At 42.1% G+C, this 27,500-nt stretch overlaps 2 protein-coding genes across 5 annotated transcripts in view; one reads left to right on the forward strand and one right to left on the reverse strand.

Annotated features, from left to right (window-relative positions):
- Positions 1-16,548, forward strand: part of LOC138979503 (synaptotagmin-6-like) — a 108,582-nt gene extending 92,034 nt beyond the window's left edge. The window contains exons 4-5 of the mRNA XM_070352217.1: positions 7,265-7,376; positions 13,146-16,548. Coding sequence (XP_070208318.1) covers positions 7,265-7,376; positions 13,146-13,477 — 444 coding nt within the window. The 3' untranslated portion in view covers positions 13,478-16,548. The remainder of the gene's footprint in view (positions 1-7,264; positions 7,377-13,145) is intronic.
- A 556-nt stretch (positions 16,549-17,104) lies between these two features.
- Positions 17,105-27,500, reverse strand: part of LOC138979512 (organic cation transporter protein-like) — a 17,957-nt gene continuing 7,561 nt past the window's right edge. For all 4 annotated transcript variants that reach the window (XM_070352241.1, XM_070352231.1, XM_070352225.1 and 1 more), the window contains 9 exons: positions 26,820-26,954; positions 25,881-26,111; positions 25,002-25,198; positions 24,273-24,587; positions 23,488-23,622; positions 22,341-22,426; positions 20,820-20,940; positions 20,489-20,561; positions 17,105-19,306 (listed from right to left, as the gene is read on the reverse strand). In XM_070352241.1, the coding sequence (XP_070208342.1) occupies positions 19,082-19,306; positions 20,489-20,561; positions 20,820-20,940; positions 22,341-22,426; positions 23,488-23,622; positions 24,273-24,587; positions 25,002-25,198; positions 25,881-26,111; positions 26,820-26,954 (1,518 nt within the window). In that variant the 3' untranslated portion in view covers positions 17,105-19,081. The remainder of the gene's footprint in view (positions 19,307-20,488; positions 20,562-20,819; positions 20,941-22,340; positions 22,427-23,487; positions 23,623-24,272; positions 24,588-25,001; positions 25,199-25,880; positions 26,112-26,819; positions 26,955-27,500) is intronic.

Consider the following 27,500-nt stretch of genomic DNA (forward strand, 5'->3'; position numbering starts at 1 on the left):
GAAGATGAATCCTAAAGTAAGCAATTTCGCTCATTTCTCCTTAAAACCTTTTAATCCACACACCAGTGTAAGTGCGAGAACCACTTGAGTGAGACTTAAAAGCATCAAATTTAATTACAGCGCGTCAAAAATTATACAAACAGATTAATGTATACACCAGTAATGCATTTGCCAGTTAAGGGAAAGTAACGTTGCGCACAAAAGAAAATAATTATTAGCTCCCAAACATTGCCTCCACGCACAATGTATAAGGCATGGACTTAGAACAATGGCCGCAAGAACCGAGGGAACCGTGTTTTTGACTCACTTCGGGAACCCAATCCTCTCAAATGCGTTCGTGTGCACACTATTGAAGCTACAGAATATGAATCAAGTTCACTTATCACTGATATCTCTCGTCTAAAGCTGGATATATCCAAAGAAATATGACAGAAAAGCACTTCAAATCGGTGTCAGAGAGCAAGCGAACAACAACGTAGTACGGGATGATGGCTGACATTCGCGCGAGGTCACGCTGACCGATCGCGGTACCCCAAGAGTTCACGCGAGCGGCCTCGCTTCGCATCTCTTCAATGTATGTCTCTGATACGTCATTGATTTCGAAATTCGGCGGTATTTTATCCCCGGTTAACGCACACAATTTCTTATTGATTGATTGTTTTGTTAGAATTAACTTCGCTGTGTTTGCTTGATCCGTAAGTCGAGCATTGTGAAATGTGGCGGTATTTGTCCCTGGGGAAAGTACACAAGTTCTCATATGGATTTGTTTTTTTACAATAAGCCTCTTATTGTTTGCTTTATTTATACGATATTTTGGGGGATTTTCGGTAATATTTTCCCCGCGGTATTGAACGCAGTTTCTTCCACGAATTTTGTTCCAACAGTGAATATTTTAAAGGACTTATTTGAAGAAAAAAATACGACTGCCTTGGTTTTGAGTATATTCAGTATTTTACAATGCCACGAAGACATGATGTCATCAAAAGGATCATATGGCTATGCTGTGTCGGGAATGGCAACAGACATCAAATGAATCATAGTAAATGTTGTCAACTGGAACATATATTATGTGTAACGCATTTGAAAAAAAGAAAATAAAGGTATTGTTAAATACAGTCTGAGCAGGTGTTTCAAGCAAGATCAGAAACTCGAGCAGAGTCCATCGCTATATATATCCTTACCCACAGCCCGGCAAATCCACAACGATTTTTAACTCTCATTTCGCCACCACACAATTTGACACTGCGCTAATCGGGCCGAAGAGAGAGTTAGTGCGCGGCTTATTGGCAGGGAAGTGCACAGTTTAGGAAAAGCAAAAATACGTGCAGCATGGCGCAATAATCGGCCAAGCATGTGGGAATGCCCAGTTGAATGTCCTGCCAGGCAGGGGGTCAAGCACGCTAGATATAAAGGGACATAAAGAGACTTAAAAACGCAGATCGATGGGAGGTTGGCATCAGCGCCCCCTATATCTCAACTACCGTATTAGCGCACTTCCGGTCACGAAAGAGAACCTTGCACTCAAGCCCCAGGTGGTCTTCTTTAAAATGTGAAGAAATTGTGTGAGGAGGGGTATTCGGGAGAGGGGGTCGTTGTGGTTGAAGGGGGGGGGGGGGGGTGGCAGGAGTGGCTTGGGGGGCAGAGGAAGGGGTGGAAGAGCAGTGTAACCATTGACACATTTTTTCGACAGTATACGCGCTGACGAATTAAACAATTTTTGTTTTTACCGCAAATGATATTTTCTTTCTTCTCGCAGTTATAGCTGGTTTTGTTCCCAAAAGTATTTGTCTGTCTGTTTGTCTGTCTGCCTGTGAGCATGAAAAGAGAAGGATTAAACTTCACGGCTTGCTTGTAAGACTCGCATGTCATCATCTTGTTTACGAAGGAGTTTACATACATGTCTTGCATTTTTAATCTGCAGAGAGTATATGTAAATCATGTTGTTGTATTAATTTGTACTTTTCTTCTTTTTCTATTAATCTTTTTTTTAATCTTCGCTCGTATCTGCGTTTCTTTGTTTCCCTAACAAAACTGCATGGCCCCAAGATGCATTGTGGCCCGCTCTGGTTTGTGCATTGAATGTCCTATTTACACGTGACAAACAGTCCTTGATGGCAAGTCATTTTCTCTGCTCAGTGAACGGCGGATATTGCACGATAGCATCACAGTATCTTATCATAGCTTTAGTGTGGGTTTATAAGTTCATGAAGCCTCACCTAATATAGAAATTCTGTCTGCCAACGTGTCCTATTTCATCGTAAGAGCTCGAGTTTCATTTTTTTTAAAAAGGACCCGAATTAACAGCTACGTTTGCTTTCAAAACTGCGTTAGTGCTACCTAATCATACTGTGAGACTCTGTGTGTGTGTGTGTGTGTGTGTGTGTGTGTGTGTGTGTGTGTGTGTGTGTGTGTGTGTGTGTGTGTGTGTGTGTGTGTGTGTGCGCGCGCGCGTGCGTTTGTTGGGTTGTTACTTTTGGTTGGTCCATAAGTAGGTAAGGCCCTTGAATTTTCTTCATTTTAAGGAAATTCTTTCTTGTCTGATTTTCCTAGAACTATTACCCATCAATTCTTTCTCTGTCTTTTGTAGTTCTCAAAGTCAAATGTCCTAAATTCCTCTCACGTAGTCAGACACTCGTGTTGTAGCAGACGTCACGACACACTGTATCAGGGGCGACAACCACCAGGAGCCTGGCCTTGGGACGATGTCTGGCCGGTTCACGTGACTTGCACGCTTGCACGTTGATGAATTGAATTAACCTCATTTTGCTTGCCGCTAAACTTCCCTGGATAGGCGGTAACTTCCCTACGTGATAGTAATGATGAACTGGGTCAATCGACAACGATGCTCTCAGATCCGCTGTAGGCACATAAACATCAGCTTCATCTTCTGCCCATCTTCAGTCATGGAACCGTAGGGTAAGGAAAATGAGAGGGGGGGGGGGCTTGGTGGAGTAGACGGGTGATGGCTGGGGGTGTGGGTAGGGGTTGAGAGGGGGGGGGGGGGTTTGAAGGCCAAATGACAACTCTAGTTTCTGTCCTCAAGTCATAGATCTTAGGTATGGGGACAGTAAGAGGTGGTTGGGCGCAGTAGAACGGTGGAAGATGGGGTGTAAGGAAGGGCGGGGGTGGTGGGGGAGGAGTAGAAGGGAGAAGGTGACACGAAAGGGGAGGATACACAGTGCCTTGAAGGGTGTACTTTTAATTACGGCGTAGGCAGTCGTTCATGAGGTACTTAGCAAGATCCAAGACAGATTTTGGTTGCGTACCCAAAATGGAATTAAGAACTATGTTTTTCATATCTAAACTACAGTATTACACCCAATTTGGATTTAATTAGTTATTTGCCTCGAGGTTAGAAATGTAACGTATAAACGAATCCTTCTTTCTTTAAAGGTCCCTACCCCGTCGCTGTCAACAGGTGTGCGTTTGTACGGGAATTGTTTCAACACTGAGGCAATGGCTGATTCAATATCGGGATTAAATCTGCACGTTACACGTGTGATTGCTAATAGCATTCTACGTAGGTAGACATGCCATGTATATATAGGTTACACACTCCGAGTTCTGATTATTTTGCATATTTTCCCGAGGGTCGATTTTCATGTATTACCGAGCCTTTGGCGAGGTAATACATGAAAATCGACCCGAGGGAAAATATGCAAGATATTCAGGACGAGGTGTGTAAGCTATTTATCCCATTACTCCGACGTTTTCATTAAAAACACTTACTTTTTCCACTAAAACCTGCCCGTGCCTGTTTTCAGCTTGCCAAAAGCCTCCGCAGTCGAAATTCATGTCAATGAATTCATGCGCAAAGCTAGTTCCCATTTGTCAGCATAATGGACGGCGTCATTCGACTTGTATGTGAACATTCAGTCATTCATATTGCTTAGAAAAAGGTCTGCTATCTGCTTTTACATTTTGAAAGTCATTTTAAAATATCCCTGTGTATATTTGACATCGGCTTTCCAATACTCAATTCGGCATACCGGGTTTATATTTTTACAAGAATTGCGCACGATAATGGCAGCGCAACAAATTCAGTTCGGGCCGTGCTGGTTTGATCGTTGACCCAAGTCAGTTCGCATGCAGTGTTACTGTTTGTCAGTCGGGGATAGAAATGTTGGCTGTCATCGCGGTGTTCTGTTTCGGTTTTCACACGTGGATCACTTGGTTTAGGTGAGCCAAAGCTTCAATACTTCGCCTGTTGTAGACGTTAAGCAATACAGCTTGGAAGTTGTATGTCGGCACTGAGAGTCGGTCGCGGTACATCGCTTTCTACTTTGTCCCGGTCTTGAGTTTGAACACCTAAGGTTGGATACATCTAACACCTCACATCCTCTTCTCTTCCCCATATATCTTAACTGTATCTCCAACTTCTTTTCGTCTTGTTCTTTTCATTTTGGTGCCACTCCCTCATTTGTCGCTGAACCCCGCAGTTGACTCGACTCGGATTCACACAAGCTCGTCTAGCAGACGACAGTTCGAACAGTCTTGAACAACACGGTTGCAAGCAGATTCAGCTATCAATCGAAGCAATACACTTAAAACCAAAGCAAATAACCAAATGCGAAAACCTAACGTTTGATTTGACTTCATGGTGAGTCTTCTGATAATTTTTTTGGCGTTGGAATGGATCTCAACGCCGGGTTCCCAGCTACGACAACTTTTCCCGAGTAATGCACAGCAGGCCTGTTAATTTCAGAATGCAGAGGAATGTCTCAAATCTTGCATATACTTTGGCTTAATTTATATGACGTATGAAAGCAATGGAAATTAACCCGTCGCCACCTTTGATTTGTTGTCAAAGGATTTTTGAAAGGAGAATGTAAATTTCATACAACAGAAGGATTGCTGAAATCTTTTATTCAATTTTGCTAACATTATCCATGACAGTCATGGCATGCCAGTCGAAACCTTTGATTTGTTGTCAAGGGATCGGTGAGAGTCACTACTACTCCGTGTTGTAACGGTTTAAAAAAACTGTAATTTGCAAACCAAGTACTGACTTCAGAGTACGTTTTACATGGTATTTTGGGTCTGTAACCCCTTGAGCGTTTCAGTGTCCATAAACCTTATCTTAGTTGGGACAGTATACCAATTACGACACTCAGACAACTGTAAATGTATTGACGTCCACATTCTTGGGCTTTCTAAATGACGTCAACCTTCGTTGAGTCAGCAGGCAACACTCCCACGGTCAAGTGGGAATGCCAGGCTCTATCAAGACGGCTGCATCTGTTTGAGAGCTCTATCAATCCAGCTCAAAGACGGCTAAATTCTGTTTGAGAGCACTTGCAAAAGAGTGACGCCAGAGAGCAGAGGTCGCTCTCTTTCTTGCTGCGGAAGATGTCTCTTTTCGCCTGGCAAAAATCCGGAAACACTTTCACATGCATGACGATCGAGAAGCGCACTATAGTGACAAGAGGTTTAAAGAACAAAGATGAACTCTTTCGTAGGATTTTTATGGTTGTCCTTCAAAGATAAAGTTGTGTGGAATGGAGAGTAACAGAGAGAGAGAGAGAGACATACGGACGATTCTCAGGAACATAGAAGTGTCGCAAGGCCACAGCTGAAAATCACAGAAGGGTTTATGCCTGCTGGAAATGTCTCGGAGCGGAATTGTGCTAGGTTTGATTGTTGCTACTCACGAAATGTCATCCAGAAGAATGGACTTGGAACTGAAGGCTGTTTCTTGCCCTGGAGGATAACCGTTCCATTTGATGGAAGCGTCAATCTCCTATCGTTCTCTTTTCTTCCTTTCTTTCCTTTGCCATCCGGTTCACTGCCATAGGAGGTAGACCGTTGTGTACTCTGAAGTACGTACGTAGGGTCAATAGTCATGAATGAAAAGCAGACGCTTTGAACCTAGATTCTTTGACAGGATGAAAAGCAGTGAGCTGAGAATCTGGTTCTTTTAAAGGATGGTTCTTAGGCTATATTCTGTAGACGGATTTTTAGTAAAGTGTGTGTGTGAGTGTGTGTGTGTGTGTGTGTGTGTGTGTGTGTGTGTGTGTGTGTGTGTGTGTGTGTGTGTGTGTGTGTGTGTGTGTGTGTGTGTGTGAGAGAGAGAGAGAGAGAGAGAGAGAGAGAGAGAGAACTTTTCAAAGTTCTAAGAAATGTTCCGAAGAGAAATCGATTTTAAACACATAACGTATGGCCAAATTTGCGTATATTTGCGTTTCTGTACTCTCTTTTGAAAGGTCTGATTTATCTTCTTCTGTTGAAAGTCTTTAATGTATTGCGTTTCAGATACATGTAGTGTGCATTCATGTGTTTTAACACTTCACACGACACCAGCTGTTGCCAAGTGAAGAATTTCAAGGGTGAGAAATTGCATGCAAGATGAATAACGTGAAGCCTACATACAGTTACGTAGTCGTTTATTCCAGCAGGGCAAGACGAGTGTTTCTGTTGCTGAGATTATTTAGGATGTTTGTTTTTACTTTAAAGTGTTTGTTTGCGTGTTTCTTGTCTCAAAATCTGATGCATTCTTGCGTGGACATTTCAGCACTTTATACTGAATGGATGATTTAAGACTGATGCTGGTGTTGTAAACCAGACGACCCGATTTTTTTTCGGTATTTTCAGAATACAAAAGACATCATATTTTACTGCACAAGAATCTTCTTGTTGCGTGTTTTTTTTAAACATAAGCATGCATTTTCAAACATACACATGTTTGAAAATAGTCAACAAATGTAATTAAAACACATACTCAAAAGCAGTCTGCATAAACGCTCTGTCTCTTTTTTTCCCCAGTCTTACCATTACCTACCTTTTTGATAAAATCCTGTAGATGAGAACAGTGGGTACATTTGCCGCATAAGGGGGGTTGGGCTGGACCTGAAGGATGGGGGTGGGGGGGGGTCCTCGGTTCCGGAAGCCTCCCGCGCCCTTACCCGGCAAATGTACGCTTTTTTGTTATGAAGAAACCCAAACATACCCTTTCAAATGCTTAATTTCAGCAAAGTTTTGGAGCAAGCCCCCCGCCTAGCCTACCCCTGTACATCTGCCTTATTTTGTGAGCCCCTCCCACTCATACACAAGGCTCAGTCGTGATGTTTTTGCTGAAGAAAATATTGTTCTGTGTGTTTGGCAGGACCTGGACCATCTGCAGGTAGAGTTTCCTGGGTTACAGAAGCCCCCTTCCCCCACCCCCTTTACCTGACAAATGTACCCATTTTTCTCAAGAAGAGACACAAAATACCTCTTTCAAATGCTAAATTTCAACAACTTGTGGTTGTGTGTGTGTGTGTGGCAGGACCTGGGCCATCTGCAGGTAGAGCTGTTGATGGAGCCACGCGAGGAACGGCTGACTGTGGGCGTCATCCAGGCAAAGGGGCTGCCTTCACATCACCTCACTGGTGCTCCAGGTGGGTACAGCAACAACGACCACCACGATGATGATGATGTTGATGATGGTGGTGGTGGTGGTGGTGGTGGTGGAGGTGATGCTGCTGCAGCTGCTGCGGCTGATGATAATGGTGATGATGGTGATGAAGATCATGATGATGATCGTGATGATGATCATGATGACGATGATGATAAAGATGATGACGATGATGATGATGATGATAATAAACTGCTATAAAATATAGAAGGTGTATAAGGTCAATCTGAATAGCACCCCGTCACCGACTTGAAGCGCATTACAAAGAAAAGCCTGCATTAGAATAACCCCGAACGGCTACAAGATCTTCATACAAACTTAACCTGCTGAAATAAGAACTATCAAAGAAACAACAAGTCGCGTGAATCGATATAAATTCAGTAAGACAATCTGTCGGCCTGAAACTAAAAAATAAACCCTAAAAAACTGTTCTTGCGGATCAAGCTCATGTCCACCGCGAACCATGCGAACGTACTACCTAATTAATCTATTTTCTTGAATTGTGATAACATTTTCAAAGTAAACATGACATATTTGAATATTTGTGGATTCAGAAAATGATGAGGAATGCAATGCAATCACTTTTGTGTCAATTACTAAAATATTTATTTTAATTAGAATATTAATAATTTAATTAGTACACTCATTAATTAATTGAAGGTATGGCGACCACACACACACACACACACACACACACACACACACACACACACACACACACACACACACACACACACACACACACACGCACACACACACACACACACACCTATATCCATTCTTATTTGTAGATTAGATAACAAGAACAACTTTTTCCAGACTATTCCATTGTCAACAAAAGTACGAGCGTGGACCAAAATCAATAACAAACAAACAGAAGAAAGCGAACTAGTCCTGAAATATCAACAGAGCAATTCATCAGTATTGCTATGCAAAAAGACCCTTTGTTCCTGTTTCATGTCTCTCTGGATTTATCCGTTTGATCCGTAACGGGGTCAATTAAAACGGCCGATAGACACAATGCAAAGTGATGCAGAAACTTAACACTTTCTGTGAAGAGACATGGACGTGACACTAGCAGGGGATTGAACAATTTATCACGGAGACTTAAATCGCACAAAGCAATTTGCAAAGCAGTCTGCAATCATAGAAATTACTTTTGCACTCAGATATACAGACTGACACACACACACACACACACACACACACACACACACACACACACACACACACACACACATACACACACACACACAGTATAACACATTCCTTTTATGTTTTGCTTGCTTAATTTGATGAAGACGATTGCAAAATCATTGTTTAATAAATCTATAAACCACACTATTTCATTGGCCCACTACCGACAGGACTCAATGACGGACATGAATGCAAAATAGATGCTCATTTTTTAATTGGCAGATACAGAAGAAAAAATACAGAAGTATTCATGGCGATGGTGTGCGTGGTACTGTGATCCGTTAAAGTGCGCTGTCTCGCTCAGTACCGCCGACTTCAGCACTGGAGGTTTCTGTCGGGGTTACCCCACCCTTAACTCCTGGTCAGGGACCTTACCTGGGAGCACAGGTAGCAGAGGTTTTAACGCGCCTCTTACCCGCGTGATGAACCCGTATGAGCACATAGGGTATTTACGAGTCAACAGTGCCACCTGTTCACCACCCCGCTCTGATAGGAACACCGCCAGTTGGTCCAGGACAGCTTATTCGTCCGGGCAAGCCCGCCTTCTATCGCTGCAATCCCTTATATCTAAGGGACGCCCCCTATCCGCCGCCTGGGGACCCGCCGGGTTGGGGATGGTCGCCCCGCCACCTAATTAGAGATAGCCTGACCCCGGAAAATACAGAAGTGAAAATGGCGCTGAATTTTGTTAAAGTACAAAAACAAAACAAAAAGTCACTGTATATGGTCACTTTATGTCTCCATTTTTGTAATTCTCCAAACCGAGAAAAAGTCGGAGAGTACAAAACCTCTTTTAAGTGGCTTTAGGAAGCACACTGTTCTGTCCCAATAAGAGGGGGCTTGGAATTTCTTCTTTCCTTACACAAACATGCTGGGATATGTAGATGTGCTTATCTCTAACTGTGTACGCAATGTAAAACTCAAAAGCATTTTCAAAACTTCCTCTTTGTCCATTGAAAATCTCTCAAATCTCCTGTCGATTCAACAAAAGTTTGTTAAAACACAATTCTGGAGTGTTCAGTTCCGGCAATTGTTGACATCGAAAGCGATAATTGTTTGCAGTTATTCACAGCCATTCAGTTTAGTCAGCTCGTATGTGTTTGGACTGCATGAACATTTTGTAAGCTTTAAGTCTTTGAAGCTGAAACACTACTTAACTGTCCAGCAACTATTTCGCAGAAGTCTCACAGTTCAAACAACATTTTAGATTAATGGCAGCCTGAATGGAAACAGGAATGAATTAGATTTTCAGACATTTTCTAAAGGTCGTTTCGACCGAAAGGACGTTAAAGTAAAATGTCATGCCTTAATTTCTCGCTGTGATGACGCCTCTTTAGAGAAGAGCCTCACAATGTCGACGTGCCCCTGTTACAGGAATGAACACTCTGAAAGGATGAGGGGTAAATAAAAGATGGATAAAAAAATTTTTTTAAAAAGACGCTGTGATTCTCAAAAAAGTAGTGGCTTGAGTTGTGCTCAGCGCATCCCCTTCTATCACTCCATCCATCAATCTTCTCAAAAGGCAGCACCTGAAAGGGTACACAAAAACTGCGCAAACGGTGCCAAATGAGAACAAAATGGCCGCGCCCATGAAGCTGCCAACGTCTTTGAGGAAATCGTTATACAGCGCCCTCTAGCCCTGCTAATCCTTTCAGTGCATGAATTATTCACAGCAATCAATAGCAAGCCAATGTCTTGAGGCGCTTTTTGAAACAGCTTGAGAGAGAGAGAGAGAGAGAGAGAGAGAGAGAGAGAGAGAGAGAGAGAGAGAGAAAGAGAGAGAGAGAGAGAGACCGACAGACAGACAGACAGACAGACAGACAGACAGACAGACAGACAAGACAGACAGACAGACAGACAAAGAGAGAACTGAACTGAACTTTATTTAACAAGGATTAAGATTAAAGTCTGGACCTTCTTCATTACAATCGTACCTTGAGGCGAACTAACACACAAGAGAGAGAGAGAGAGAGAGAGAGAGAGAGAGAGAGAGAGAGAGAGAGAGAGAGAGAGAGAGAGAGAGAGAGAGAAAGAGAGAAAGAGAAGGGAGAGAGAGAGAAAGAGAGAGAAAGAAAGAGAAGGGAGAGAGAGAGAGAAAGAGAGAGAGAGAAAGAGAGAGAAAGAGAAGGGAGAGAGAGAGAGTAGGGTATGGCAATGAGAGGAAGAGAGACAGAGGAACAGACACGGAGAGGGAGGGAGAGATAGAGGGGAAAACATTGAAACATTGGACACTAAGAGTAGATGTGGGGGAGGGGGGGGAGGAGACTGAGGGAGAGACACGCCAGGACAAGATCGGAGAGACAGAGGGAGGGACAGAGACAGACAGGCAGAGAGAGACAGACATACAGAGAGTCAATGGCATTTATTTTGTCGATTTTTTTTTAAACGAGAGACAGAGCGAGAGTCAAGACATAGTACATAGTTGCGAGAGAGAGAAAAAGAGAGGTGTCACAGTGATGATTATTAGGCAATACGGCGTTGCCAGCTGCTTGGTGTCACATGCCACAGAAAGGTTGAGTGATGACAGCAGAGAAGACTTGCAGGCCAGTGTGATCATGAGATGGTTTTTGTTCTATCTTGGCCAGTAATCTCCTTCTCGGTGTTCTGTGGATAGATTTGTTTTTGTTTTTGTTTGAATGACATTTGTTCTCTCTCTCTCTCTCTCTCTCTCTCTCTCTCTCTCTCTCTCTCTCTCTCTCTCTCTCTCTCTCTCTCTCTCACACACACACACACACACACATACACACACACACACACACACACACACACACACACACACACACACACACACACACACACACACACACACACACACACATGAATTAAATTGGTAATGTTGGTCTTAGTTACTGACCACAAGGTCTACGCCCCATAATTTCCTCAAAATCTCTTGTCCCATTCATACCTTAGCATTTTTTCTATCTCCTCTCTCTCTCTCTCTCTCTCTCTCTCTCTCTCTCTCTCTCTCTCTCTCTCTCTCTCTCTCTCTCTCTCTCTCTCTCTCTCTCTCTCTCTCTCTCTCTCTCTCTCTCTCTCTCTCATCTCATTATCATTGGTTTGTAAGGGGAAAATTGAATTTCCAGTGGTGATGATCGAATTTGCAATATTTGAATATTTCCCACCACGATTTTCTGTTCACACTCCGAGGCTCGGAAATTCCCCCGCAAAATTATGGAATTCCAACATGCCACGGAAAGATGGCAGATAAAAAGGTTTCAATTCATTTACTGCAAAATGATTTATGTTCTCAAGAGATACATCTATCCTTTGGTTTATTGACCTTTCTGAACAATGACTTAGTAGGTTTGTGAAAAATTAAGGCCATGTAAATTGTGAAATAACATTGAAATGTCAATGAAAATAGATTGTCTTTTGAGAATACGTGCTGACGACGGAGATTTATTATATCGACCTTTATTATATAGACCTTTATTATTTTAACCTTTAGATTTGTCTAGCTGTATCCTCTCCTCTAGTGAGGCAGAGCATGTTATCAACGCAGAAAATCAGACATTTTCATTCCACACACCTTTGAGGTTGCTGATTGCGTTTTTTGAACAAAATACTGCGTTTGCTTGCCTACCTTCAACTTTTTGATAGCTTTTTGGTCGGGGAATATTTGAATGGCTTGCAGAATGTACACTACATTGGGGTGTGCACGTTAAAGATCCCACGATTGACAAAAGGGTCTTTCCTGGCAAAATTGTATAAGCATAGATAAAAAAATAAATGTCCACCAAATACCCGTGTGACTTGGAATAATAGGCCGTGAAAAGTAAATATTCGCCGTAATGGCTTGAGATTTACTGGCCGATGTGAATGCGTGATATATTGTGTAAAAGATTCCATCTCACACGGCAGAAATTAATATGTAAAGCGCTTAGAGAACGTCAAGCGCTATATAAATCTCCCATATAAATAAATAAATAAATGAAGCGAGGGACAGGTCCTTGATTTGCACGGAAGGATTAATGGACTGTCTGCTTGATGCTTACGGTGTTAACGTTTTTCATTTCCTGTTTTCATGATGCGAGTGTCAAATGCATGCAACTGTTTATTCCTTGCTCGTGTTTCACACGGATTCACACGGATTCGGACTGGCCATAAGATAGGTCATTTTACAAACTTAGCACGACATGAGTGGGCGATTTCCCATATGAAGTAGTCAGTCCATGTTTTGCCAGTATGCCAGAATGTCAAAGGATGACTGACTTCAAGTAATAATGAGTTAGCGCTCCACTAGTAAGCATCATTTGACTTAAGCCCTGTGACGTTCCAATTTCCGCTTTGCTCCTGGAAGAAATTCTTCAAATGATTGATCACTCTTGTTCTCTCTTTTTCACTTTATTGCGCATGTACTTTGTCTTGACCTTTCTGTTTATATTCTGTATACTTTATACTTACATATTATCGTCGCATTACTTTTTTCTCTCTCTCTTTTCACTTTATAGCGCATTTACTTTGTCTTGTCCGTTCGTTTTATTTTCTGTATAATTTATACTTAAAATATCTTCTCGTTCATTGATTTTCCTTCTGTTTCTGTTCCCTCCAACAGATCCGTACGTCTGCGTTAGCATCGAGCAGCACGGACAAGTCATCGGCGAGCGTCAGACGCGCATGCGCAAGAAGTCGTCCGAGGCAGTGTTCCGGGAGTTTTTCGAAGTGCGCCTGGCGTGCAGGCAGGAAGACCTCAGAGACACGAGAGTACGCCTGTGTGTGTACGACCACGAACGCCTTCGCAGCGACCCCGTCATGGGTGAGGTGTGGCTAGGAAGAGGAGCACGTGAGGAGAGCGTGGTCGCCCACTGGCAGGAAATGATGCACGCGCCCGGCCGGAAGTTGCGTCGTTGGCACTACATTCTGAGCGTGGAGGAGACTGTGTCTTAGAGGATGATTTTTTTAACTTTTAAACTGTGTTTCTGTTTCGTTTCGTTTTGTTTTTAAAACATGTGGTTGTGGTTTCATTCATTTTTGCTGCATTTGTATAATACTTTTTTCTTCGTTTCTGACATATGGATTTTTTTTAAACTACTGATAAAAAAAAAAACCCAGCAACATGAATACCTTGTTCTTCATTTCGCGCCAAGAGCAAACCTGGCCTCTGCACAATGCACGTTTGATGAAAATCGAATATTTTAAGTGAATTAATAGTCCAGAGCCGTCCAGCCCTGATAATCTTATGACATTCGCTTGAGGATAGTCATTTGGTCGAATAGAACGGTCGCACAATAGTGTTCCAGGAATTTTTTTTCAACTTTGCATTAATGTACATAGCATACATCAGGCTCAAAAAAGCCATTGCGATTTAGGAGATCTGGGAGGGAAGGGAAGTACGCGCTCTAAATATATAGAGAACACAAAATAAGGATGAAAGTCGTCTGTCCTTGCCAGTCAAGGTAATGCCCCATAATTATTCTGTAAGGTGCCGGGGGACTGGTAAGAAAGCGTATTTATTCCCCTCTCTGCTTCTTTACCTCTGTAAACTTGTAGAGCTAGTTATTTTTCGTTATTCCCCCCTCTGCTTCTTTACCTCTGTAAACTTGTAGAGCTAGTTATTTTTCGATAATGACCCAGCAACCAAACAAATAACGAGCCAGCAACAGCCTGAATCCTCGATAGTGCAATGGGTTGAGAAGCTGTTCTGTTTCGGTACTACTTTTGCGACTGAAAAGTTCCGAACGCTCTATACGTACGAAGTATACATCTCTGGAGCAAACAATACAAACATACCGCATTTAAATTAACAACTACAGGCCTGAACACATGAATCTCCATATAAAATCCATGAGTTCGGTTGTTTTCTGAATCTAGATCTGCTGTGCACAAACCGTTCATCACAAGCAAATTCCCAAGGCAAGTAACTCATACTCTGGCGACAAGAGTAGTTCCCCTTCTTTTAACGCAGTTTCTTCGACAACACTGACTGCAATCCGACGGTCAGTTTTCAACAATATTTCATTTTATAAACAGATTACACGCAACCAAATGCACACATCTGATCAATTTAAACAACATAAAGCGGTTTCATACACTATTTTCCCCAGAAAACTGAACTTCATACAGTAATTAACGTTGGAACACGGGTGCAAAAGTTCGTCTGCTAGTCCCATTTGACGAAAGAACATTTAATAAGCGATACTAAAACATAAACAGAACACACAATATCTGCCTTTACCGCCACAGCAGAATAATAGCATATCTGTGTACTTGATTTTAGTCCAAAACAGGGAAACTGAAAAGAAGTGTTAACAGAATGGAATGATTTGCACGGAACTATACAACCGCGCATTAATCGATCGCCTGCGCAGGTTGACTGGTTGAGTGATTCGGATTCGATCAAACTTTCGCACAAAAACTCCTGTTTTTTTGGAATAACTGAAGAAAGGAGGAATAAAGAGGTTACACACCTCGTCTCAGTGATTATTAAAAATAATGGTCTCAGTTCGCGGTCATGAAAAAGCTCGCTGAAGCTCGCATTTTTCATGATCCGCTAACTTCGACCATTATTTTTAATAATCACTGAGACTCGGCATGTAACCTCTACGTAATGCAGCTACAATCCTGCCAAAATAAAAAGTTATTTCACACCTACGCTGGTGTGCGCAGTTCTATCCAACCTAATGACACTCCTCAAGCGAATGTCGTTGCGTTCGAGAACTAATAGCAAGAATATAGGATCAACTTGTTTTTCTTACCGAATACGAAACCCTCTTCCGATCGAGTCTCTCACTTTATATTTTCTGGCGTGTCGATGTCGACAACTCCAGGAAAGAAGCTCGGCTAACATTTCTGTAAATATGATACCTTTTGCACCGCCACGGGGCTACAAGACCTCTCCAGTCTCTGGTCTCATACAGTTAGTGATTTGTGCTATTATTTTCATTTCATTTTCTTCTTTATCGTTTTTTTTTAATCAGACAAACAGACAGACGGTGAGGCAGGCAGACAGACAACTTATTGGAATTCACTCGGCGTGCGATTTTACATTTCCAAGAAAGAGGACGCAATCCATAATCGTTGGCAGACGAGAGCACGGATCGATTGTTAGGGATATAAAAAAAAAATGAAACGCTTGTCAACACGGTGCGTGATCATGAGCAAGCCATCGGTAATATGAGAAGCGACTGGATACGCACGTCTGATCTCCCTTGTCGGTAATTTGTTAAAACTGTCGTCTGCTCTTGAGACCGAGCTGTCATGGTAGTACTAGATGTGAAACAAAACTCTGTCTGTCTGTCTGTCTCTGTCTCTCTCTCTCTCTGTCTCTGTCTCTGTCTCTCTCTCTCTCTCTTTTCCCCCAACCTGATTGCTTATACCAATAGCCTCGTTAAAATGTTTTGTCTTGTCTTGTTGTATCTTATCTTATCTTATCTTATCTTTTCTATCTTTTCTATCTCGTGTAATCTTATCTCGTGTAATCTTATCTTGTGTTATCTTATCTCGTGTTATCTTATCGTTTCTTATATTTTCTCTGGTTTGTTTTTTTTGTCTGCGTTTATTGCGGTCGACTGTACTTTTTTTGAATGTCATTTTGTGTTGTAGTTTTAGGAGGTACGGATTGTAAGACAAGGCGGGTTTCATTGTGTCATCAATCAATCAACCAACCAATCAATCAATCAATCAATCAATCAATCAATATCTCTCTCTCTCTCTCTCTCTCTCTCTCTCTCTCTCTCTCTCTCTCTCTCTCTCTCTCTCTTTCTCTCTCTGTGTTCGTGTGGCCGTGGTGCTTATGCTTATTTACTGTACATTTACATGTTATGCCTATATGAATTCATTATATGTTGTTTATATGCGTGCGGATGTGTTAGTGTGAATGTAAAGGGCACGTTGTAAGATTAGGCCCTTGGCTTAAAATGTTTACCCTTTATGTCAATAAAATGTTCTAAGTCTAAGTCTAAGTCTAAGTCTCTCTCTCTCTCTCTCTCTCTCTCTCTCTCTCTCTCTCTCTTTCTCTCTCTATCATGTCCTTATCAATGTTCTTTACTCGAAGCCTGATATCAATTGGGCGAAGTCGACTTCGCGAAGTCTAATTCACGAAGCTCGCTGCACGAAGCTTTGACACTGAATTTTCAGTAAAAGACTTCGCGGAATAAACTTCGGATTGAATTAAGGAAGGCCTTCAGAAAATGTCTCATCCTGTCTACTCATCTAAAGAAAATATATGATACTGATGCAGACTTATCTTGTCGTGTTAGCGAGCCTCTTATGCAGTTCTTCACTAAAGACGTTTGATCCTGTTGCCAGTTTTCTCTCACTAGTCGTGTGTTCATTAATTGTTGTCTTCATCAATATTATAAGTGTCTCAGTGTGAACGTGCTTGATAACGTTACGGATGTTAATATTCCGGAATGATCACGAAAAGAACATTCCTTTTGCTCACTAAAGTTTGCTGTGGTTGTGTATGTATGTTTTCGTAATTATAAACATTGAGAAAACGATGTAAAAAGAAAATATCAGGCAGCCATTTTTTCTGTTTTGTGATGTACTTGTACTTTGTACATATCGCTCGTATTCCGTTCAAAAGTGCAATTTTATTATCAGTATGTGATAAATACAAAATGTACAGTATATAAAACATGTGTTGATATCTCATGGTCTGCAAACAAATTGTGTGGTTGTGGTATTGTTGTTGATACATAAAGTATAGTACGATTTTCTTACGTTTGGCACGTGACTGTACTTGATATTTTCACACGCACACTAAAATGGATATGCTAAAGATATTTTCTAGGTTCGCGCTTGCAGTGAAGCAAAGGAGAACTATAATAATAATAATAATGAATGAGCATTTATATAGCGCAACATCATAACTTTACAATTATGCTCTTTGCGCTTGACACATTTAAAATTAAAACGCAGTTATACAAGCATTTACATAGACATTCATAGTCAACAACGCTTAATTAAAAGCATACTGAGTCTATCTGTCTGTCTGTCTGTCTGTATGTCTGTCTATTATTTGGTCAGCCGGGGGGGTGGGGTGGGGGGGTGAATGTATGTGCGTGTATGTTTTGTGTGTGTCAGAAAACAAATCCTCAAATACTGCGATGTAATGTAGTGATGACGACCGTTTGGTCAGTCTGTCATCATTTCTTAGTAAAGTCTTATATTAGAAACAAATATAAAAATACAGAAAAAACAAAACAGACGTCACTGTTAGGTAAACATTTACCATTAAATGGATTTATTTTCTGCACGTTACAGAATCGTAATGATAGCGCGTCTTTCATTAGCGAATTATATTGTTCGAGGGATCATATGTTATAGACAAGAAAGAAATAACCACAGCCATATAATAAAGAGATTTTAAAAAGCCAGATATCGAGAGTAATTGTGTTTAAAGCTCTGGCTTTTTTTTAATTGGTTTCATTAATCTGAGTGCTTTTATCATATTCATATTTTGTTTGGTTTTGACGTTGTTGGATACTTGTTTGGGAATTCTGAAATCTAAAATAGTTTTGCCCTCCTTTGCCCGCTTACAGTGTGAGTTCGGTTGTTTGTTGTTTCTTTTTGTATGAATCAACCGGACTGAGGTTGCACCTTCAAATCAAATCTTACGTTCAAATATAATTGCTTACAAAATCTGCTGCGGAAAGTTGCAATTTTATTATTCTGTTACGAATGTGTCACAGTGTGGTATATAAATTTGTTCTCAACTGAGCTCACTTAACTCATTTATTTAACTATTTAAAAACATAATTTGTGTTTGTTAAATATAAAAGTGCCCATGTATATCGCGTTTATATGTAAAGCTGTTTTAATTCTTTGCTACTGTTTGTAATGTTTCTTCGACACAAAAGACACATTTACCATACTGAGCTAGAATGTGTCAACCGTGTTTATATATGTGTGTGTGTGTGTGTGTGTGTGTGTGTGTGTATGTGTGTGAGTGTGTGTGTGTTGTTTTTTGTTTGCTTGTTTGTTTGTTTTTATCTATGCGTGTGTGTATCTGTGTATGCGTGCGTGCGCGCGTGTGAGCCCGCGCGCGCGCGTGTGTGTGTGTGAGTGAGCGCACCTTTGATCACACTATGACAGCTGCTCAGGTTCAGCTGTGAGGGACCACACAAAGTCGAAACGTAGATCAAGGGGAATAACCACAACGCATCACCAGTAAAATCTCCCCCTATCGGTTTAGAGGCCTGCAATGATCAACAATCAGGAGTTACGTCCTGTCGACCTAGTCTATGACACGTCACACGTAGAAACGGCTCTAACAATAATGTACAAATCGAACTTTCTTCATTTCCAACTGCACAGGGGAAAAAACTGACTTAACAGTGCCACACATAAAAATCATGTCTCGAACTGGCTAAGTTGTTGTTTCATATCAGGCGCACCCATTATATCGAAGTAAGTCGAATTGCTGAACCTCACGCAAGTTTGTCACAAAAATCCTATAATTGTTCACTCATTTCGACGTCTCCAAACTAACTCAATAGTCTCCCAGACCCCCATGGGGCTACTGAAGGGAAAATCCCAATCTGAAGCCTAACTTTCAGTGCCACGGTAAGAGAGGCAATAGACGGGTGCGTCATCATTGTGCTTGACTGCAGGCATGTGGTTCGTCTGAGGCTTCTTCCCCCAGTGCTCCACCTCATCCAAGGTCTGAGGCAGCGACACGTTGTGAGTCTCGGGCAGAAAGAGAACCACAATGGCTCCCACTGCCGTCATGGCGGCGAACACTGACATTGGCAACTGGGTCGATGTCTTGGCCTGTACCAAAGTAAAATCAACAAACAAGAAAGGTTACATTATTGGACCAATAAGTCCAGGACAAAACAAAGCATTCACAATAACTTCGATCTATCTGCCTTTAAAGCGGACACATAAGGGGCACAAAACACGCCAAAAAACAGGATAACTTATGCTGTGATTTATCTCAGAATATCTGTTGTTTCCAAGATAATCGAAGTAATGAACAAGTTAAACTTTAAACTCAATTAAACGTTCCAAAAAAGTAAACCTTTCTTGTTTGTTTATTGTTGTTGTTTTGTATTCTTGATCATGATTCGGAATGTTAGCAGTCTAATTGTTTCGGATTTCTGTAGAAAAAAAGGACAAATCATGGTCTTGGTTTTCGCTTACGTTGGTGTAATAGAGCACTGTCCAGAGCTATTGTGGGCAATCTCCGGTAGGTTACAGGTAAGCAATGCTATCGTAGCTGATAAAGTATTGGTACTCTTTTCCTTTTTTATGCTACAAAATTCTTAAGGGAGCCTGAATATCTAAATCGGTAGCCTACACAACAACAAAAACAACGAAAGTGCACGGACCAAGATAGCTTTGATTTTCTGAGAACACCTGCAGATCGAATCATAATTTCACGCTGATCATCATCGATAATCCCACTCACCTGTTTTTGGATTGGATTGGATTGGATAAGATTTATAGTCCAGTGAGGTTACCCTCATGGAAATTCGGGCTGCATTCTCCCTGGGGAAAGCGAGCTGCCATACAATATACGGCGCTACCCATATTTTTTTTTCCTGCATGCGTGTATTCATGTTTCCTGAGACTTAATGCCGTGTGAGATGGAATTTTTTTACTTTATTCCAAGTCACACGGGTATTTTGGTGGACATTTTTATCTATGCCTATACAATTTTGCCAGGAAAGACCCTTTTGTCAATCGTGGGATCTTTAACGTGCACACCCCAATGTAGTGTACACGAAGGGACCTCGGTTTTTCGTCTCATCCGAAAGACTAGCACTTGAACCCACCACCTAGGTTAGGAAAGGGGGGAGAAAATTGCGCCCTGAACACGCAACCTCTCGCTTCCGAGCGCAAGTGCGTTACCACTCGGCCACTCGACTTGGTATTAGAACGACTAAATAAAGTGTCACCAGATTTGTTCAACCCGTGTTACGCTTTAACAGGGATGTGTGTTATACTTACGGCATACACGATCTGCGGTGCTGCAATGCTGCCAATATTTTCAAAAAACGAGCACAGTCCGACAGCATGGTTTCTGAAAACGAAATGTACATGGATTCAGAGAGTGTACTTGAGCGTGTTCAGGCGTTCGTTCGTGCGTGCGTGCGCGTGCATGTGTTTGTGTGTGTGTGTGTGGGTGTGTGTGTATGTGTGTGTGTGTGTGTGTGTGTGTGTGTGTGTGTGTATGTGTGTGTGTGTGTGTGTGTCTGTTTACGTGAGTGAGTGCGTGCGTGCGTGCGTGCGTGCGTGCGTGCGTGCGTGTGTCCGTCCGTCTTCCGAATAAAACACCCACCTGATGGAAGTTGGAAAGATCTCCGAGCCGTAGAGATAGAGGGCGGAGTAGGATCCCGTGATGCCAAACTTGCCCACCATCACAAGGGCTGTGTTCACGGTGCTCAGGTCTGTCCCGTCATCTCAACACATAAACAAACAAATGCAAAAACTGCAATTTGTGTATCAACTATGACAGTTTTGTATGAACCCACACACATTACACAAATATAAAACAACAAAAGCAAAAACTGCAATTTGTGTATCAACTATGACAGTTTTGTATGAACCCACACACATTACACAAATATAAAACAACAAAAGCAAACAAGATAACATGACTTCTTCCGCAGAGTTCATACAAAAACAACAAGAGGCGAAGCCTTCAAGGCTCACGTAAGAAATAGACAAACAGTAACACAAACTCAATCACTCCGTCACACATACACACACACACATACACACACACAGTAAGCATTGGTGACACTGTGCAAGAAAGCGAGACACTAGATCTAGATATGTCTGTCTGCATGTAGCCTACTTACAGGGACACGACTAAGAGTAATACCTAATATTCTGGACTCGCAACGAAATATACAAACAAATGACAATGAACAACGTTTCGACCTAATGGTCTTCAACAGGTTAAAAAAAAAATGAAAACAACAATACAAATATCAAAACGACTTATCAGAGAAGATGATGTCCTCCAAGCGCAAAAGAAGGGGGAAGGGAGATAAATCAAAAAGAAAAATGAGCAATGAAAAATGAAACCAAAACGAAACAAATCAGAATAATAACGCTTGAAGGGCCTGAAGTTGAAAGAGAGAGAGAGAGAGAGAGAGAGAGAGAGAGAGAGAGAGAGAGAGAGAGAGAGAGAGAGAGAGAGAGAGAGTGTCAACAATACCTGCGACACGACTGCCAACTAGTCTCGGCCCGCTCAAAGTAACAATGACCGAGACTTTCAGTAATTCCTTCGCGTGACGTCTAACCCTCTTACGCCATAATGTGACGTCTTCAAATGACGAAATGTTAAAGTTTCTACCACAGACATACACACGCACGTATGTGCGTGCGTGTGACGTCTTCAAATGACGAAATGTTAAAGTTTCTATCACACACACACACACGCACGCACGCACGCACAGACAGACAAAAGTTAGCATCGCATAGGCTACACTTACGTGAGCCAAAAACGATGTCAACCAAATTAATCAGCCGACACCTTGGATTTGCACAAAGGCACTAAGTAGCACAGTCGTTTGTGCAGCTTACGGACACTTTATTTTAACTGAGCAAAATGTTCAACCCAGACAGAACAACAATAAGAACACTTTATTTTCCATTTGAATGAGTCAGAGTACATTAAAATGAGAGAAAACAAATTCTTCTACGCGACTCATCAGCCTGTACTGTTCATGATTCTAAAACAGACATCAGTAAATATGGATCTATGAACTCAAACATAGGTACAGGAGTAATGAGCTTTATAACTATTACAAGTTGTCTTAGACACGAGAGGAGAACCAGTGGGGGTACCTACCTGTGGTTTTGGGCAGGAAGATGACGACAAAATTGGCCGCGGCGCAAATCAGCAAAAATCCACAAATTGGCCAGCGACGACCAATCCTGCAAATGAGAAAAATCGTCACATTGAACATACTGTATTGGGATTTCAACTGATGATTAACAATAATACTGTAATCAAGGCTAACAGATTAGGGTTTTCTCTCCATTTATTGACAGAAGAGCGATTGTTCTGAAGTGGTTTCCACATTCTCAGAGGGGTTTTGATTAAGCCACGTTATCATGCAAAAACATCTTGCAACGAGGAGAGCAGAATTGATGTGAAGTGATCACCTCTGTACACACCGCAGTCACCTACTTTCACTCCCTCACTTTCGCGATACGGACTTCATGTCTGAGTGAGGGTCTTCTATATATATATATACGACTAGTGTCTGTCTGTCTGTCTGTCTGTCTGTCTGTCTGTCTATCTGTCTGTCTGTCTGTTCGCGATGCACGGCCAAAGTTCTCGGTGGATCTTTTTCAAATTTGGACACCGTATTCAGCTACACCCCGGACACAACCTCATCGATGAGATATTCCAACACGTGCTCTCAGCGCGCAGCGCTGTGCGCGCTGAACCGATTTTTGTTTTTGTTTGTTTTTGTTAGGATCCACTACCAGTAACTCTTCCTTATCTTCTGCAGTGTTTTCAGCCGCGATTATCTCCCTTCCTCCGTGTGGCGTCAATCCATATTCCCGTTACTACGTTACTATTTTTAGAAGGTCACTGCACGTTACTATTTTTAGAAAGTCTCCAGTGTTTTGCGCGTTTATCTCCTTTCCTTCGTGCGCCGGCAAAGCCGGCGTACACCCGGCAAAGCCGGGTCCCAGGCGCAGCCTAGTATTCGGCTCTACTTCTTCCCGGCGAAGCCGGTACCCGGCGAAGCGGGTAATCATCTAGTCCTTTAAATAAAGGCATGGCAGTGCAGAGGAAGCGTCTTACCAACACAAACCAACACAACAACTTGTAATCAACTAATATAATCTACAGTTAGTTATTTGGTTGGTTGTTGATTTTTGGGGGTTGTTTATTTAATGTGTTTTGTGTGTGTGTGTGTGTGGGGGGGGTTGCTTGCTTGTCTTTGTTTGCTAACCCTTTCTACCCTTCTTCCTACACGTACTTGCGGTTAGTGATGATGCACACGATGTAGGCTGGGACCTCCACAGCCCCACTGATGAGCGTGTTGATGTACTTGTCTCCCGACAACAGCGGTGTAAAGAACGCGATCCCGAAGTAGGCCAGACTGTTTACCAGACTGCACACAACAGCAGTAGAAAAAATTCATTTAGAAAACATCATCGAAGGAGCGTAACAATATTTAGCAAAATTAAAGATAAATACAAACTATCGTTGTAGGATGTCATCACTTGTCGAGGAGGATCTGGCTTCGCCGCACGTTCTGCAAGCGTATCCTCTCCTTGTCCGCCTGCGTGGCCGGACCAGGCTTGCGATCACTACTCCACAAATGAAATTTTGGTGAACTAGTGAAGGCCTGCGCCAATCTTGATACGTTTTCACATCAGCAGGCCTCAGTCTATGAGAAATATAGCTATCGTCGGATGAAATAGAAGAGGATCTCTCGTTTCCTGCTTAAAAGTATACCCATGCAATGTGGGACTTTCAGTTGTAAACAGATTGTGTAAGAAATGTGTAAAAACTTTTAAATTATCTATCATTAAGACGGTCAACAAACATATCGAAATCAAATCAAAGGAGTACGATCTAAGGAGCCATGTTGGGAGAGTTTTCTGACGAACGGGGTGATTTCAAGTAAGTGCGTAAAATACGAGCTTCGAAAAGTTCAAAAGAAATCAAAGCAGAGACATCGGTGGGAGAGGTGGAGAAATCCCAGTTCCGAAATACCACCCCCAACATAGGAGAATGCAATGAAAGAATGTGACTTACTACAGGTAGAACATGAGAACTGCGTAACGGCAAACTCGTGGCGTCTTGAACACATCCAGGACGGTGTGTGCAACCTTCTCGCTGCTTTTCGGAACAATTTTCTCCTTAGATCCAATAACTGACCCTCCTGTATCGTTCTTTTCGTGCAACTCATCTTCTGACTGTGTTCGCAATCCATCTTTGAACTTGTCCATCGTCCCGTCCAGATCTTGGAAGGAAGGTAACTTGTTCACGCGAATAATTGTCAGGATGGTTTCCCTTGCCCGTTTGACTTTTCCCATGACCAGAAGCCATGTCAGAGATTCGGGGAGAAGCCTGTTGAGGAAGAATGATGAATGATATAGAAGAATACCAATGAATATAAATGTCAATTACTGATCTAATTAAATAAAATACAGCAAGAATTACTCAGAGTTAGTTTAGCCATATACGCTCATGTTATTTCAGTTTTAGCGACAAAAATTTCACATTCTTGTTTTCATCATAAAACTATATGATAAAGGAATGGTGACGAAAGAAATACATATTTACCACTGTTTTTCTGTTATACCCCGAAGTTTCGAGGTTCCCAGGTCATGTACAAACATACCTTAAACACTTTGGATTCATTGGAGAAGCTGAAAAGCGGGAACCTCGAGTTAGCTATCCTTTGACAACATTTTAAAAAAACGCAAGGTTTGTTTCATTTCAGAAAGGTCTTTAGTAGCTGATTAGTGCAAGCGAACTCACCAAATGAATGAGATGGTGAGAACTTGCGGAAGCGACACTGCCAGTTCAAGATGACGCCAGTCAGGGATAAGATAAGCCAGCAGGGCCAGCAGCATTACGCCCCCTGCCCAGAAGAACTGCAAACTGAGGGCTGGTAACTCGCGAGTGTCTTTATCAAACGTCTCCACAACAAGCACGTAGGCACACAAGGCAATCGTCTGAAGATGAAAAAAGAAACGATTTGTAACATCCTATAGTTTCAAATCAACTCTCTCCGATAAGTCAGCTATGTAGTAATGTCCATTAAAACATAAAAATAAAGTTTACTCATTGAATCAAAGTTCACAGTCAAAATTAATGCTCGCATTGAATTGAATTGATTACTCAACAAATGTTTTCATTTTATATTTGGCTTCGTTTGAAAAATAGCGGAGCAAGACAACCTATGACAATAACTGCATGTCCAGAATGACCGTCCCTGTATTGAATAGTTCAAAATAACCACCCAGTCACTCTAATTATTACTCCATTAATCAATTTATCAATCAATCGATCGATCTCTAAAATCCATCCACATATCAATTCCTTAATCACTCTGTGAATCACTCTATCCATTAATCAGGGAATCAATCAACCCATCAATCTCACCATGTTGCAAATACCGATGAAGAACTGCAAGACCACGACGAAAACCAGGGGCAGACTGAAGACCACAGCCACGCCCACCAGGTTTTTACACTCCTTCGTCACAATCACTTATTCACTCCAAAAGTCAATCACTCAAACCATCAATCCTACCATCTGAAGGCCACAGACACGCCCACAGACACGCCCACCACGTATTGAAAGTTCATCAAGATAAACACTTATTCAATCTATCAATCAATCATTCAGTCTCACCATGTTGCAAATACCGATGAAGAACTGCAGGACAACGAAGACGACGGGGGAGGGGCTGAAGGCTACAGCCACGCCTATCACGGCCTGCAGCCAGAGACAGGCCAGCATGACGGACTTGCGGCCCCAGCGGTCCGACACCGGCGTCAGGAAGAGAGTTCCGCAGGTGGCGCCCACCATGTACATCGTCACTGCCAGCTCCGACAGGTAGTTGTCGTCACATACCAGATTCCACTGCACAGATAAGAATCGAGGTGATACATAGCTGAGGGTTCACATGCCACACTGACGATTTAACAAAATGAGGACAAGAGTTTTGACATTGTTATTCAGGCATCAACTTCGAACTCCCGGATGTCATTTTCTTTTGTTTCTCCATTGCTTTTTTGTCTCATCGCTGGGAAACTCGGGTTGCTTCCTCCCAGTGGAAAGCTAGCAACAACAGAGTCGCGCTACCCAGGTGTTTGGGTGTAGTCACCCAATCGCATTTCTGGCAGAATTAGCAAAACCTTTTACTTGCCACAGTGGTGACACGGGCTCGGAAATGAATACCCTCTCTCACTCCGCGCATAAAGTTGACCCGAGTCCGTCCAGGCTCAGATTCGAACCGGTGATCCGCGGATCAGAAGTTCAACTGATCTACCGGGCCCCCAGCCATCTAGCCATTGCAATTGAAAAGAGAGCCTCTCGTAAACATACAGTGTGCACACTGATTGATGTGCGAGATTGGTATGTGTGTATTTTTCACTACCCTCAAATAAGCAGTAACGGCTTTCTCCTCTACCCTGTCAGCTCAGATAAGGCAGTTCCAATACTCTCTCTTAGTATTCGCTGAGAGTCGATTTAGTAGCTAAATGTGACCTTTGGTCAGCAGTTTGGTGTGAATTGATACACACCGGTGCCAAAAAATCTTCGAACACAATCAAATAACTTGATACTCACGTCAGACACAATGGAGGTCTCTCCGTCCCTGTCCATCTGGTAGGTCCAGCCGTTCTGACAGGCCACGGTCTCGTTGCCATGGGCTACACTGCCGCTGCCTGGCTCCCTGTACATGGAGCACTGCGACCACGCCATCTGCACAAGATAAAGCCATGTGAGACCCGCATAGGACGTCAGACCTCACGCCTTGGCGAACTTAGCGTGGGAAGAAAATGGTGGACTTCGCATAAGGTGTTTATTTCGGTTTATTTCGGTCAGTTTACACTACGTTACTTTCTGAGTCATTTGAAGGCAATAATCCAGATTTTGTCAAGACTGTGCCTTACAAAGACTTTTATCTTGGTACCATAAAGACACTCCTTCAAATCCTAAAATGTGTTTCAAGGTCTGGCATTTGTTTTAGCCCCATAACGTTTTATACAACCTCTCAGGCAAATCATTGTTGTTGTTCTTATTTTTGTCTGTTGTTGTGTTGATGTTGGGTTTTTTGTTTTGTTTTTGGTGTGTGTGTATTTTGTTGTTGTTGTTGTTTGTTTGGTGTGTGTGTGTTGTTGTTTTATAGAAGGGGCGTGCTTCGGAATCCTCTGTCAAGAAAGGATGGTCAATTATCACTGTGGTAATAAAATGGAAGATCAAGTACGGTAAACAAAATTAAAACAAAATTAGACTGAAAGCAGCTGA

This window comes from Littorina saxatilis, linkage group LG1 (genome assembly GCF_037325665.1).
Source record: "Littorina saxatilis isolate snail1 linkage group LG1, US_GU_Lsax_2.0, whole genome shotgun sequence".
Taxonomy (NCBI): Eukaryota; Metazoa; Mollusca; class Gastropoda; order Littorinimorpha; family Littorinidae; genus Littorina; species Littorina saxatilis.